The following is a 12,194-nucleotide window of genomic DNA, read 5'->3' as shown; positions in this document are numbered from 1 at the left end:
TGGCTATGCAATACTTGCTCATTATTATTGTTACTGATACCACATACCTGTGGGTTTCCCATTTCAGTTTGTGTGCTCAGCTGTGAGGGAAGCTATGGACTTACATGAAAACTATTTCTAATAATACAGTTAAAAGTCAGTGACCTGAAACTTCAAATAACCACATGGAATGTATTTATTTAACCACTTCTAGATCTGCTGCTAGCCACTTCGCAAAATTTATCCACCACACCAAATTTTAATAAGAAGGCCTGAATATTCACAGTATATTCACAAGAGAATTAAGGGCTGAATAAATCAGCTGTGTTGCAATATAAGTAGACTACTCAGTTTCCTTACTCATTTTGGAAATGTGTGACCTTCTGAAACTATGTCATTAAGTCAAATACCGCTGGAAAATGTCTGCTAAAGAAACCAAGCAAAAAATCAAAACGATCACCTACATAAAGAACAACTACAAACACAATAACCAAGAAAACAGTGCAAAAAGAATTCTCCAGCCTTAACAAAAAGTAGTTCTACATCTTTCCATTTAATCAATATAAAAAGACATAAAAACCCCCACAAGTACTAATGGTATAATATTTAAATGGGACAAATAACTGCAAAATGAACACAAAGAATTTTCAAGTGTACCCTGCACTTTCCTACCCAAAATGCTCACATCTTCTACTCCCTAAAACAATGCAGCAACAACAATGCAGCAGCTGTTCTGAGCTGGGGCACCCTAACCCCGTGGATGTGATGTGCATTTAGGATTTGTTTCCCAGTTTAACGGATCCCTCGCGTGAGGCGAGTGCCGTGTCCGCAGCGCAGTTTTACCTTATCGGCCTGGCGCATGTAGCAGTAGAGAATTCCTCTCATGCACTTGATGGCAGAATGCTCCAGCTCGTGGGTCCTTCCCTTGTCATCATCAATGCGCCTGGGTGACAGAGATAACTCATAAAACAAATTGCAAATGCATTAGTGGGGGAAGAAAAAAGGAGACATCCATGTTTTGGAATATTAAGTATTTAACTAATGCCGCTGCTTAGTGGTGACCTCACTCATATCTACATATTTACAGCCCTAGTCATCCTTTCTCATTAAAAATAATAAAAATAATAAAAGGGTTTTTGTCTGACAACTTACACAAGCATTCCTCTTTCAAAATTCAAGAATTAAAAAAATCCTTCCTGATATTATAACACCTAGTCTCTTGCAAGTAAATGATTCTTAGGACCAGCAACAAGCCCGCCAATGCCCTGAACTCTACTGCTAGATTTAAAAGTATCCCCTGAATACAATTTGCCAGAAGAACCTCTATTTTTAGTAGCATGCATTAATTCCTCTGTAACAAATACTGGCACCAATTACATTGTATGAAAACATGTTTACTTACCAAAAGTAGACTGACATTTTTAACTTAGCACCCTCATAAATATTTTTACCAAGATTTGGAAATGCACCATTTTCTATGGGTTTACAAATCTAATTTTGATAAAGCTTCATCTTTTAAAACTTTCCCAGGGAACTGAAAATGAGAGGGAATGTAACCTGGCAAAGACACGAGGGTAGAAGTTATTCACCTGTAAGCAAGGGCCAATGCCCAGGCACAGGCAGCACAGTAAAGGCTATCATGGACTTTTGCCTTTTGGTTACTCCCAAAAGTCTTGGTAGGGAACAGACCTGTGGTTGGGCTTTGATAGACCAGCAACGTTGATTTAACTGGAAGAAGGAAAAAAAAGATTGTTAACAACATTTCTATTTCTTCCAGTTTCTAAATATATTTTCAGGAACAGATCAAGGTGTAAACAACCTGTTAGAGGATGCATAAGATAAAATAAGGGAAAGAAAGGTAAGGAGAAACACACACAAAATTTGTGTGTGTTTCTCCTTACCTTTATATATAAGGGAAAGAAAGGTAAGGAGAAACAGACACAAAATTTGTTATATTGTATTTTTTAGACAAATTAGACCCTTTTACACAAAAGCCCAGCAGTATTCCAAACTATTTCTATGACTCTGTTCTAGCACAACACTTTGCACAGAATTTCCACAAAGCAACCCAGTAATTTCCTTTCTATGAAAACAGAAGAAAAAAGTGACGACAGTATGTCAACTGCCCCAAATCAGTTAAATGCTTAAACTCTCCAGAACTCGACAGTCATAAAAACTACATTTTTAACTCAGGCCAGATGATTTTATCAATATTTATATAAGTAGAGGGGAATAAGTAAGGAGAAAGGACAACTACAATTATTTAACTCAGTATCTTGATATGAAAATAGACTAAGACAGGAATTTTCAGGTGGCCAAAACTGAGTTTGAAAAAATATTAGATATTACTTTAATTATTTTTGTACTTCAATATTTTGATTTTTGGAAATTGTTTTTCCTAAGGTTATATAATAACTGGAATGCTACAAGATTGAAACTGGGCTTAATGCCCTCGAACATGACCTTTCTAACAATAATCTCTTCTGCATAAGACAGGAAAGCAGGTTTTTTCCAGAGATTGTTATCAAGCATCAATTTTAAGAAGGCATCTTTATTGTCTATATAGAATACTTAGAAACTAAGTATTCTAAATGAAAAGGATAAGGTTTTACAGCTTTTTGCATTATATTCAGTGTCTTGATATGCTATAACAAAAGCTTTGATAAAATATTACCTGAAAAAGTCAATATAGATTATTATAAATTAAGTATAAATTCAATAGTAGATTTTTACTGTGGCACCAGAATAATTGCCTGAGATAAACAGCAAGCACCCCCACAGATTTGTTGCTGCCAAGTGTTAAAAAAGCCAATTGAACAGTCATCTCCTCTGTAAGAAAGCAATGCACCTACAAAAAGCAACACGTCTAAGGGTAGGCCAGGTACAGATTTCACTTCAAAAAGCCATTTGAATGAAGGGAATCCCATCCCACATTTTAGAATAATGGGGAAGTTGTTCACTGTTCTGTACCCTTGCCTGAGTAAAACTTCAATTTTAAACTGTCAATTGCACAGCCATTAAACAGCCCTGATTTCAGAATACAGGCAGGACTTCATTATAACACAAACCTCCTAAAACCCAAAACAAAATGTTGCTTCTTTAATGGTTTTGGCTTAAAACAGCATCAAATGAAAAACACTACAGTTGACTTGAAATTAACTAACAAATAAAATTTCAGCACAAAAACACATTATGGCACCATTAATAGCAAAAAAGAACTGCCAGACTGTTCCAAATACTACAAGAAAGCTTTTGTCCATTTAAATTTTTCCTCAGCTGTATCTGGTCAATGTTACAATCCTAAGCTACCCCTTTATCCAAAATAATTCTAAATTCAATCTTACAACTGAACTGGATTTTCAACAGACATTTTGATTTTACAGAAAGAAATTTAACTCAGCCCTTCTCTTTGCACCTTCCAAACGTCCAGCAGAAGTTTAGGAAACTATCCTAAAGTAGGAATAATGTAGAGCTGATATTTATCATGCAAATATCAATTCTAACTCACTTCTGGGTTAGTCCAAGCATTATTAACTTACCAATTCTATAGTAATGATTTAATTTATCCCACAGAGTTTCCCCCTCTGGCTTTGGAAGGTTAATACATTTAAGTGGCTCATAAATTGAACCTAAAATAAGAAGCAAAAAGAAAACAAAATCAAAATCAGCCTCATCATTGTAATATTGCTAAAAATTACTGTGATAAGGTATTTCTTCATGTTTGTTATACAAAAGCACAATTTTTCGAATTTCAATTGAAACAAAAAAGTTATCTCTACAGTCTCAGAGAATTTTTTCTACAGTACCTGTCTACACAAACCAGACCTCCACCTGCACCTCCAGTGCCTTGTAGATACTCAACTACAGCAAATGCTACTTAAGTGTAGAGTTAATTATTGAAGACAACTATTAAACTTAAGAGTTTTCGATGAACATTTTCTTAGAACTTCAGTATGTTACAGAGAAAATTCCAGAAGATATGTAGGAAAACAGAAGAGGGACAAAAGTAGACCATATTCAATTCTTACTGCCCTACCTGCCTTCTAAAATGGTGAAGATGTCCAACACCATCAGTGTTTCACCTACCCCAACCTTGTTTGCACCCACCAGTCAGCCCAGCTGATGCCATGTCAGAATAAGGGTTGGCTTGTTCCCACATGCTGCTAAAGCTTCAACAAGTCATTCAACAGATAAAGCCCTCAAGTTACCTATATCCCAGAGAAATACAATGCTACCAAATCCCCATCTTTCATTCTCATTGCCCCACATATTGATGCTTCCCTATCTGCACCTGAAAAGTCACTTTTACTGAGAGCTGAAATGAGCCACCTATTCAAAATTACTGGGATGAACCATTTCCAACTTCTAATTTCAGAGTAACATCCTGCTCTCCCCTACAAATCACTCAGGCTTTATTCAGTGTTCTGGATGGCAAGATCTCCACAAGAGCCATGTGCTAACAGGAAGAATGAGAACTTTCCCTTTCCAGCCTGCACCCTGCCCTTTGGAAAAGCTCAGGGAATGCAGTGCCAGGGCAGCCCAACCAGCCAAGCAGTTCTGGCAGGACACAGCGAGTGCTCCTTTTCACAGAGCCTCTTTGGCAATCCCAGCACACTCCCAAGCACCAGACTCGTGATTGTCCATATACAGGACTCCCAGCCTCATGAAATCAAGAAAACAAAATGAAGAAAAAAAAATTGTTCAAGAAACAACCGGATGTGGGACTCAGTGCCCTGTCCAGTTGCCAAGATGGTGTTTGGTCAAATGATGGACTTGATGACCTCAGAGGTCCTTTCCAGCCTAAGTGGGATGTGTGCAGAACGGTGACAGAAGCTTTATGAATCAAGTCCTTTGGGGGAAACAAGAAAATGTCCAGACATTCAAAAACGCAAACCTCACCCCAAGTTAGTATTATCTTTGCTTTGCCAGCACAGGAGTGAAAAAAACCCACCCCTCCCCAAGCAGATCCCTGGGTGCCTGCTCTGCTTGGATGTCCTGGTGATGCTTCCCAACCCACCTGAGCTTCCCCTACAGCCTTTCCTCTTTGGGAGAGGTTAAATTAGAAATAAACACCTGCATGTGGGAAAGGGTCTGAAAGGGGAAGCACAGAGAGCCCAGTGGATTTGAACTGCCTAAAAAAACAAAGTCAAAAGAAATTAAATTGTTCTGTAATGGAAAAGAAAAACTTGTAACATATCATAGCTTTTGTATCATCTATTTAAATAAATAAATAAATAAATAATGAACATTCTGAACCAATTTAAATCCATTTTTGAAGCTATTTTGTTTTTCTACTTCTTTTAGCCTATGAATCCCTGTCCATGAAATGATTTATAATTTATGCTGTTATACAATTAATTCGCTTATCTTGCAAAAGCACACAATACAGTGAGCTGCAGTAACTGTAATTTTGTACAGTGTTGTAGTGAAAGGACAGAATACACAAAAGAAAAAATCTTCAGGAAGTCAGTGCATAAAAAGCAGCAATTTTATGAGAAATTCACTTACTAGATTTTCAAAGACAAAAAAATGATTCTAATTCTTAGTTTAGCTAAGTGAATATCACATGCATATCCACCATCCTTTGTGTGTGAAATGGGTTCAGAATGTCCATTTCCTGCAGGCTGCCAACCAGTGTGGCACCAGGACACACAGCTGAGCATCCACAGGCACATACACACAAGTCAAAAGTTCCTGAACTAAAACTGTTTTCATTTGAATACTCACCAGACAATCTGTGACCCTCTGTGGCCAACAGAGAAACAAAACAAAAGTATCAAGAACAAAAAGCAAGCATATTCTTCTATTTCAGAGCATTCAAAGGCTTCAACTTAGTGCAGAAAGATTAAACAGAACAGAGAGCATGAAAATGTCAAAACACCGCCACAAATTACATTATTCTAGATGTTTGAAACTTTAATACAAATATAGTAAAACAGAGTAGACTGCTGATGGAACAGAAAGGTGAAATGAATTCAAAGTTTGAAAAACTGACAAAAATAGTTTTATGCTTTTGAAGTATTCCCTAAAATTACTCCTACTATAAGGAGAAGAACTTGTTTAAATCAAAGTTTTCCATGTATTTTTCATTAATTCCTTATTAGTATCTATATAGTTGATGTTTTGCTTGGGTGTCTACAGCACTCCCCTGGAGAAATCATGTGGTAAATTACATTCATTACAATCACAACCTAATCAAAGCAAGGAACAGTCAGGACAAACACGAAGCTGCTCCTTCCTTGAGCTTTTGGAGAGAGCCCATAACACAGCGGAAGCTATTTTAAGGATGGCTAAAAAAAAAGCCTACAATCTCATCCAAAATCTATCTGGGTTCATTTCAGCCAAATAAAAACCTGTCATAGAAAACTATTTTCAATTAAATATTTAAAATCAGTTTTCAAACTAATTTTTTTTTTAAAGATATGACAACAGCAAGACTGCAGCACTCTAAACATAATAGTGACATTTGCAAATGGGACCCTGGAGGTCTCGCTTTGTACAGCAGCATTCAGAAGAAACAGAATGAGGACATTCATTTTAAATACTATTTTTCATAAATACAGCACTTTATTATAACCCTACAGTAGGGGTTTTATTTTAGACAAATAAGTAGGTATGCTAGGAAGACCATAAAAACCTGTTCTGTTGATTTACTATTTTGTCTGCTGTCTAGTGGTGTACCAACCCCATTCAACATTTAAATAGGGTATTTGGGAGTTCAGCTTTTCTTCCTACAAACATTGAAGTTATTTCCTTACACCACAAGTGCATTGCTGCAGGCAGTACCTACTTCAAGATCACTAAAAAATTGATAGGAAATCAAAGTGTCACTTCCTGTGTTAATATAATTAATGTCTGGTAAGAGCACATTCAAAGTCTTGATCCCAAGTCCAGTTAAATCCCTGTTTGTCTTCAGACATTGCACTGACTAAATGCCTATATTCCTAATCTGGAAGAAAACTAATCCCCTTTCATTTCCTACCATTTACAGGTCCCAGAGTCATATGATTTCACCACTCTTCAAGTTGAATAATCACTAAAAATGACAGAGATTCCTTTCAAAGATAGAGAACAGGAAGGAATTTCAATCCTATGTATATACAACCTCAGGAGCCTGAAAATACTGTGTCATCCTGATGTTACTTTCTCATCCACCCCACTTTTATTCCAGTTATACCTAAGATTAACATTAACTGCTCATCAGGGAAGAGATATGAACTGTCCAGATTTGTTTGGATTCAGAAGCTATGGCCAAAATGGCTTTAAAACAACTCTGTTCCCAAATTTGTATATATGGAAGCTTTAGACACACACACCTCCTTGAAGATGGCAGTAATTGTGCATATTAAAGAAAAATAGGGATTAGAATGGAATTCTATACCGAGTCTGTGGATAAAGACTTGCATATTTCAACAAGGCCAGTTTATTCAAATCTTTCAAGTCTTTATAAACAAACACTTCCACAAAGTTAATCCCAAACAAATGGAAGCAACACAGCAAGAACTTTGTTTCCAACATTTCACATGCCAGAATAACAAAAGAAAATGTTGGTTTGCATAACTAAATCAGGCCAGGCTAAAAGAAAAAAGCTGAGAATACAAGATTTCTTTGTAGATTTGATAAGAATGAAAACTGATCACAACCTCTGACGTGACATTAGGTCTGGACATAATCAAACACTTGAGACAGAGGCAAGCCCTGGGCCTCAGATCACTGTAACCTTCATTACCCAGCATTAGTAAGGGCAGTGGCAGCTTCACATTACAGAAGTCATTGGGACCAAAGAGGATTTTATTTCTACTCACAGTAAAGTTTAAGAAATTATATCACAAGGGGATTTTTAATCACTACAGACAGGAGGAAACTCTGATCTCACAGCTGATCCTGCTTTGAGCAAGAGGTTGGAGTCGGTGACATCCTGACAACCCTTCCAGACTGATCTGTTTTACAAAACAAGGTAAGGAAACACCAGAAGGGCTTGGAGGGGAAGATGGAAAAGGCATTAAAGTGTTCCTCTACCTGAATACACAGCAGAAGCAAGCAGAAAGTATGAATTGTTACCTTGGTTGAGTGACAATAACATATGGGTAAAAATTATTAAAATCTTGTAATAGTTTAATTTAAATAGCATTAAAGTGACACAGCTTTTAAACTATCATTTATCAAAAAAAAAAAAAATCATGTGTTGCACTGTGCAAGCAATTCAACTAGTATTTCATATCATAGTACATCCTGAGTTGGAAGAGACCCACAAGGATTGTTGGAAGGGACCCACAAGCTCCTGGCCCTGCACAGAACAAGCCCAGAATGGCACCCTGTGCCTGAGAGCATTGTCCAACTCTTCCTGAGCTCTGTCAGGCTGGTGCCGTGCCCACTGTCCTGGGGAACCTGTTCCAGTGCCCAACCACCCTCTGGCTGCAGAACCTTTTTCCTGATATCCAACCTAAACCTCCCCTGGCACAGCTCCAACCACTTCTTCAGGGCCTGTCACTGGTCACCACAGAGGAAAAAGAAAAAAAATACACACCAATTTATTCTGTCCTTTCTCTACTTCCTAATCATCTGAAGGTAGCTCTTTGTCCAGTATATTATACCTAATGGAAACTACTGATTTCAGGATTTACAGTAACTAACAAAACAACAAAAGCCACTGAACACCAGAAATAAAATACTGACCATCATGCCAGTACACAGGAGCTTCACATAACCAAAATGCAAAGTCTACTACACAAGCCATGTAAATGCTACAAGCAAGGCTGGAAACCACTCAGGATATTAAGGCAGGCATTGCCATTTCTGAGAATTCAAAACAATAGGTGTTAAAACTACTAAAAATGTTTATTTTGCATCATAACAAGAGAAACATCAAATATTTATACAATAATTAGGAAAGAGTAGGTTTTTTTTTAACACTGTCAACACATCACATTTTTTGATGGTCAGAGAGGCAAAACTGAAAAGCCACAGGAAGGGCAGGAGAGTCCAAGCCACCCATTTGTGTCCCCTTACCTGCTCACTCTCCAGCACCTGTAGCACTACTGAATTTCAACAAGGACTACCCAAGAGCTTCCCCCACCACAGAGTGTCACATATGGATACATCTCATCCCAAACTCCCTTCAAAATACACAGGAATAGTCTTGACAGCTTCATATATTCTAGCTTCTGTTGTACCTGAGGAGAAGCTGTGCCAGGGGGCTTTACTTTGCTTCCACTTAATTTCCAAATGTCCAGCTTTGTAACCAATGACTGACTGACTGGAAATTTTACTTCTTTCTAAACCAGTCACGCTGGGGTTTTTTAGGAGTCAATCAAACAGAATTCCTAATGCACCTTTCACGTGAGTGTCATCTTAAAAGAGAAATTGGAGTTCAGAGATGGTTGCACTGAGGGATACTGACAGGAATGCTAAACAAACAAAACAGGAAGATTTGATAGTAGATTTCAATCTAAGTAGATTACAATTTTCAGAAATTTTTACTGAAAGAGTTCAAATTTTTAAGTTCTATTGTACAGTGCTAAAGACCTACTAACACAGAACACTGCATTAAACAAAACATACAATTATTTTTTGTTGAATTAAATAGCTACAAACAAAAACAAAACACAGAACTGCACACTTACCAAATTTTAAAAAAGCATGCGCAGAGGAGGCTCTGTCATCATCCAAATTGGCCATTTCAAATTGGTGCAGCTAATCACAAACGGCTCAGGCTAAGCTACAGTAATTTTCAAAACTGTTTAGTAAATGTTAAAGGCAATCAGCATTAAATTAAGTGAAAGCAATGTTAGTGGAGTTATTAACACAACAGAGTGCACAGCACAAACTTTCATTACATCTTATGTTTCCTTCTTCTACACTGACCTCTTGGTTTTATTTTGCTTTTACCTCCATAAAACTTAGTAGCTTACTCCATCTGAGTGAAAGGACACAGTTTACAAAAAACCCATCTTTTGGATATTTGACAGGAGCTTTGTTATTCAATAGGAAATTTGCTACAAACACCAAAAGGTGATGAATACAATCTATTTCAAGATGAAATAAAAATACTGATTTAACTAGTGCACACTAAAGTTAAGTAACAATAATAAGGGGCTAAAACTCTGCTTATGCATAGTGCTGCTTTCATCCCATGTGAAATCTACACCAGGATGTTCCCTGCAGTCATATACATTGCTTATGGCACTGAATGTCTCAGTTATTAGGGGTATGTCATCTTCCACTTTGGGATATACAATAGGAAAAACATGTCTGCAATTACGATTACAAGTTTTTCCAAATCTTTAAAGTTTATATTTTTTAAAGTAAGAAAAATTTTTGGGGCTTTAGACTAATCAACTTCTATATTTAGAATCTGCTCCTTCCTAATCAGAGTAGCAACAAATGAAACAGTATTTTATTGCTTCAGGAAGGAAAAATGAAAATTTCTGAATGAAATTTGGTTTTACTGGAAAAAAAGTAATTCACAACTTAATACATATAAACATGAGGATACAAATTCCCTCCTACAGGATTGAGTCTTACATGATCATTGCTGCAGGCTATAAAACAGGAGCCACTGGTGCATTTCAGGCACGTGTGTCTGTACTCCATGTTCACCACATCTTACTCCAAGAAGCACACTCGTAAAAAAACCCCAAACGAGACAAAACAGTGATGTCTGTGAGCTGGGACTCCAGCACAGGCCTCAGCCAAACCAGGAAAATGTGAGGGACTTTCAGTCACTTCCTTTGATAATCCAAACCATGTCTCCTTCTGACAGGGCCAGGAAGGAAGAAAAAAGCCCTGAAGTTATAAAAATTTCAACATAAAGATGCAGCAGTAAACTTGAAATATAAGAACATGATTTTTATTTTTAGATATGAATGTTACCTGAAAGACATTAAATAAAATTTGACCTTTAAAACAACTCTTTCATCAGAAAAACTTTTCAACTGAAATAATGTTTATTTCTTGAGCAAATTTTTTCAGTCATTATATAGACAAGTCTAGACAAAATCTGTACAAACTCTGCGCGAACTGGGAAAGATGAGCTACAATCTGTCATTGCTCAGCACGCAATTCTTTATGCACGTAACAAAAAAGTAACAGGCAGCAGCAGCAGCAGCAAAGAAAAAGTTTGAAACCATCAAACGCGCTCTGCAGGCGGGCCTGACCCCGCAGGGGATTGACTCCCAAGGCGCTGCCCGAGGCTGGGATTGCCGCAGCTCCAGCCCCGGCTCCGTCTGTCACCCACGATCACACTGCCAGCAACAGCGCCTGCCGCGGCACTGCCCACAATCCAGCACACACTGAGCTCTAAAGCCAAATTAACCAGACCAGACTGTACACAATCAATTCTTTAGAGCCCTCATAAAGCCCCGTTTTGGTCTCACAGTGTCTGATCGGCTACTAGCACAACAAAATCAACCAAACATACAAATAAGCAACAACTGAGTGTTACAAGCATGTGTGGTGTATAAACACAGGCAGGGACCTTCTGGAAAAGTTTCTCCGTTAGAACAATTAAACGCCTGGTATGACTGTATTTTACTTTAAAAAAAACCAAACTCAAACTCCAAGTTTTCTGAAGTTCAGAAATTCAGGCTAACTCGGCAAACATCACCCTTTGGTTTAGGCCAGAACGCAGCCGCCGCACGTTCAGAACACGAAATTCCCACTCTGTGAAACAGTTAGCTTCGCCTGAGGGAAACCTGCCAAGAGCTGGTACTTTCCTCTAAGCACTGTATCTGTTCCACAGCCGCACGCTCCGTACGGCTGCGGTGTATGAACGCGCCAGAGCGGCTGCCTTTGCTGCCGCGGGCACGGTGACACCTGAGCGCACCGGGGCTGTGCCCGCCGGGGCCGCGGGGCCGCCACCCCGGGTGTCCCCTGCGCCCCTCAGGGCCGGGCCCGCCCGGGCACCGCCACCCGCGAGAGGCGCGGCGGGGACGGGGAAACAGCCCCGGGCCGGGCCGGGAGCGGGGCAGGTGAGTGGCGGGAGGCACAGGGATCCCCGGAGCTCCTCCCGGGCAAGCCAAGAGGTCAGACCTGAGCGTTTGGAGCGAGCGCGCAGCTCCAGCATCTTCCAGCTCACGTCAGCCATGTGAGTCGCCGCCATGGCGGAGCGCTCCCGGAGAGCCCCCGGCGCGGGTGCGCGGCGCCGGGCGGGCCCAGCCTGGCTCCCGCCGTAAAGCGCTCGCGCAGGCTCCGCCGCCGCTGCCGCAAACGGCGCT

General features: G+C 39.2%; 1 protein-coding gene across 3 annotated transcripts in view; it reads right to left on the bottom strand.

The window, feature by feature from the left end:
- The window catches only part of PHKB (phosphorylase kinase regulatory subunit beta), a 70,201-nt gene extending 58,026 nt beyond the window's left edge, over positions 1 to 12,175 (bottom strand). The window contains exons 1-4 of one of the 3 annotated variants that reach the window (XM_041400538.1): positions 12,010 to 12,175; positions 3,519 to 3,608; positions 1,569 to 1,707; positions 823 to 922 (exon numbers count right to left, since the gene is read on the bottom strand). In XM_041400538.1, the coding sequence (XP_041256472.1) occupies positions 823 to 922; positions 1,569 to 1,707; positions 3,519 to 3,608; positions 12,010 to 12,079 (399 nt within the window). In that variant the 5' untranslated portion in view covers positions 12,080 to 12,175. The remainder of the gene's footprint in view (positions 1 to 822; positions 923 to 1,568; positions 1,708 to 3,518; positions 3,609 to 12,009) is intronic. The other 2 variants (XM_041400537.1, XM_041400536.1) reach the window with 2 other exon arrangements.
- Positions 12,176 to 12,194: the final 19 nt, after the last annotated feature.

The sequence above is a fragment of the Onychostruthus taczanowskii genome, unplaced genomic scaffold (assembly GCF_017590055.1).
Source record: "Onychostruthus taczanowskii isolate IOZ18803 unplaced genomic scaffold, ASM1759005v1 scaffold18, whole genome shotgun sequence".
Classification (NCBI taxonomy): Eukaryota; Metazoa; Chordata; class Aves; order Passeriformes; family Passeridae; genus Onychostruthus; species Onychostruthus taczanowskii.
This window is presented reverse-complemented; position numbering and strand designations above follow the sequence as displayed.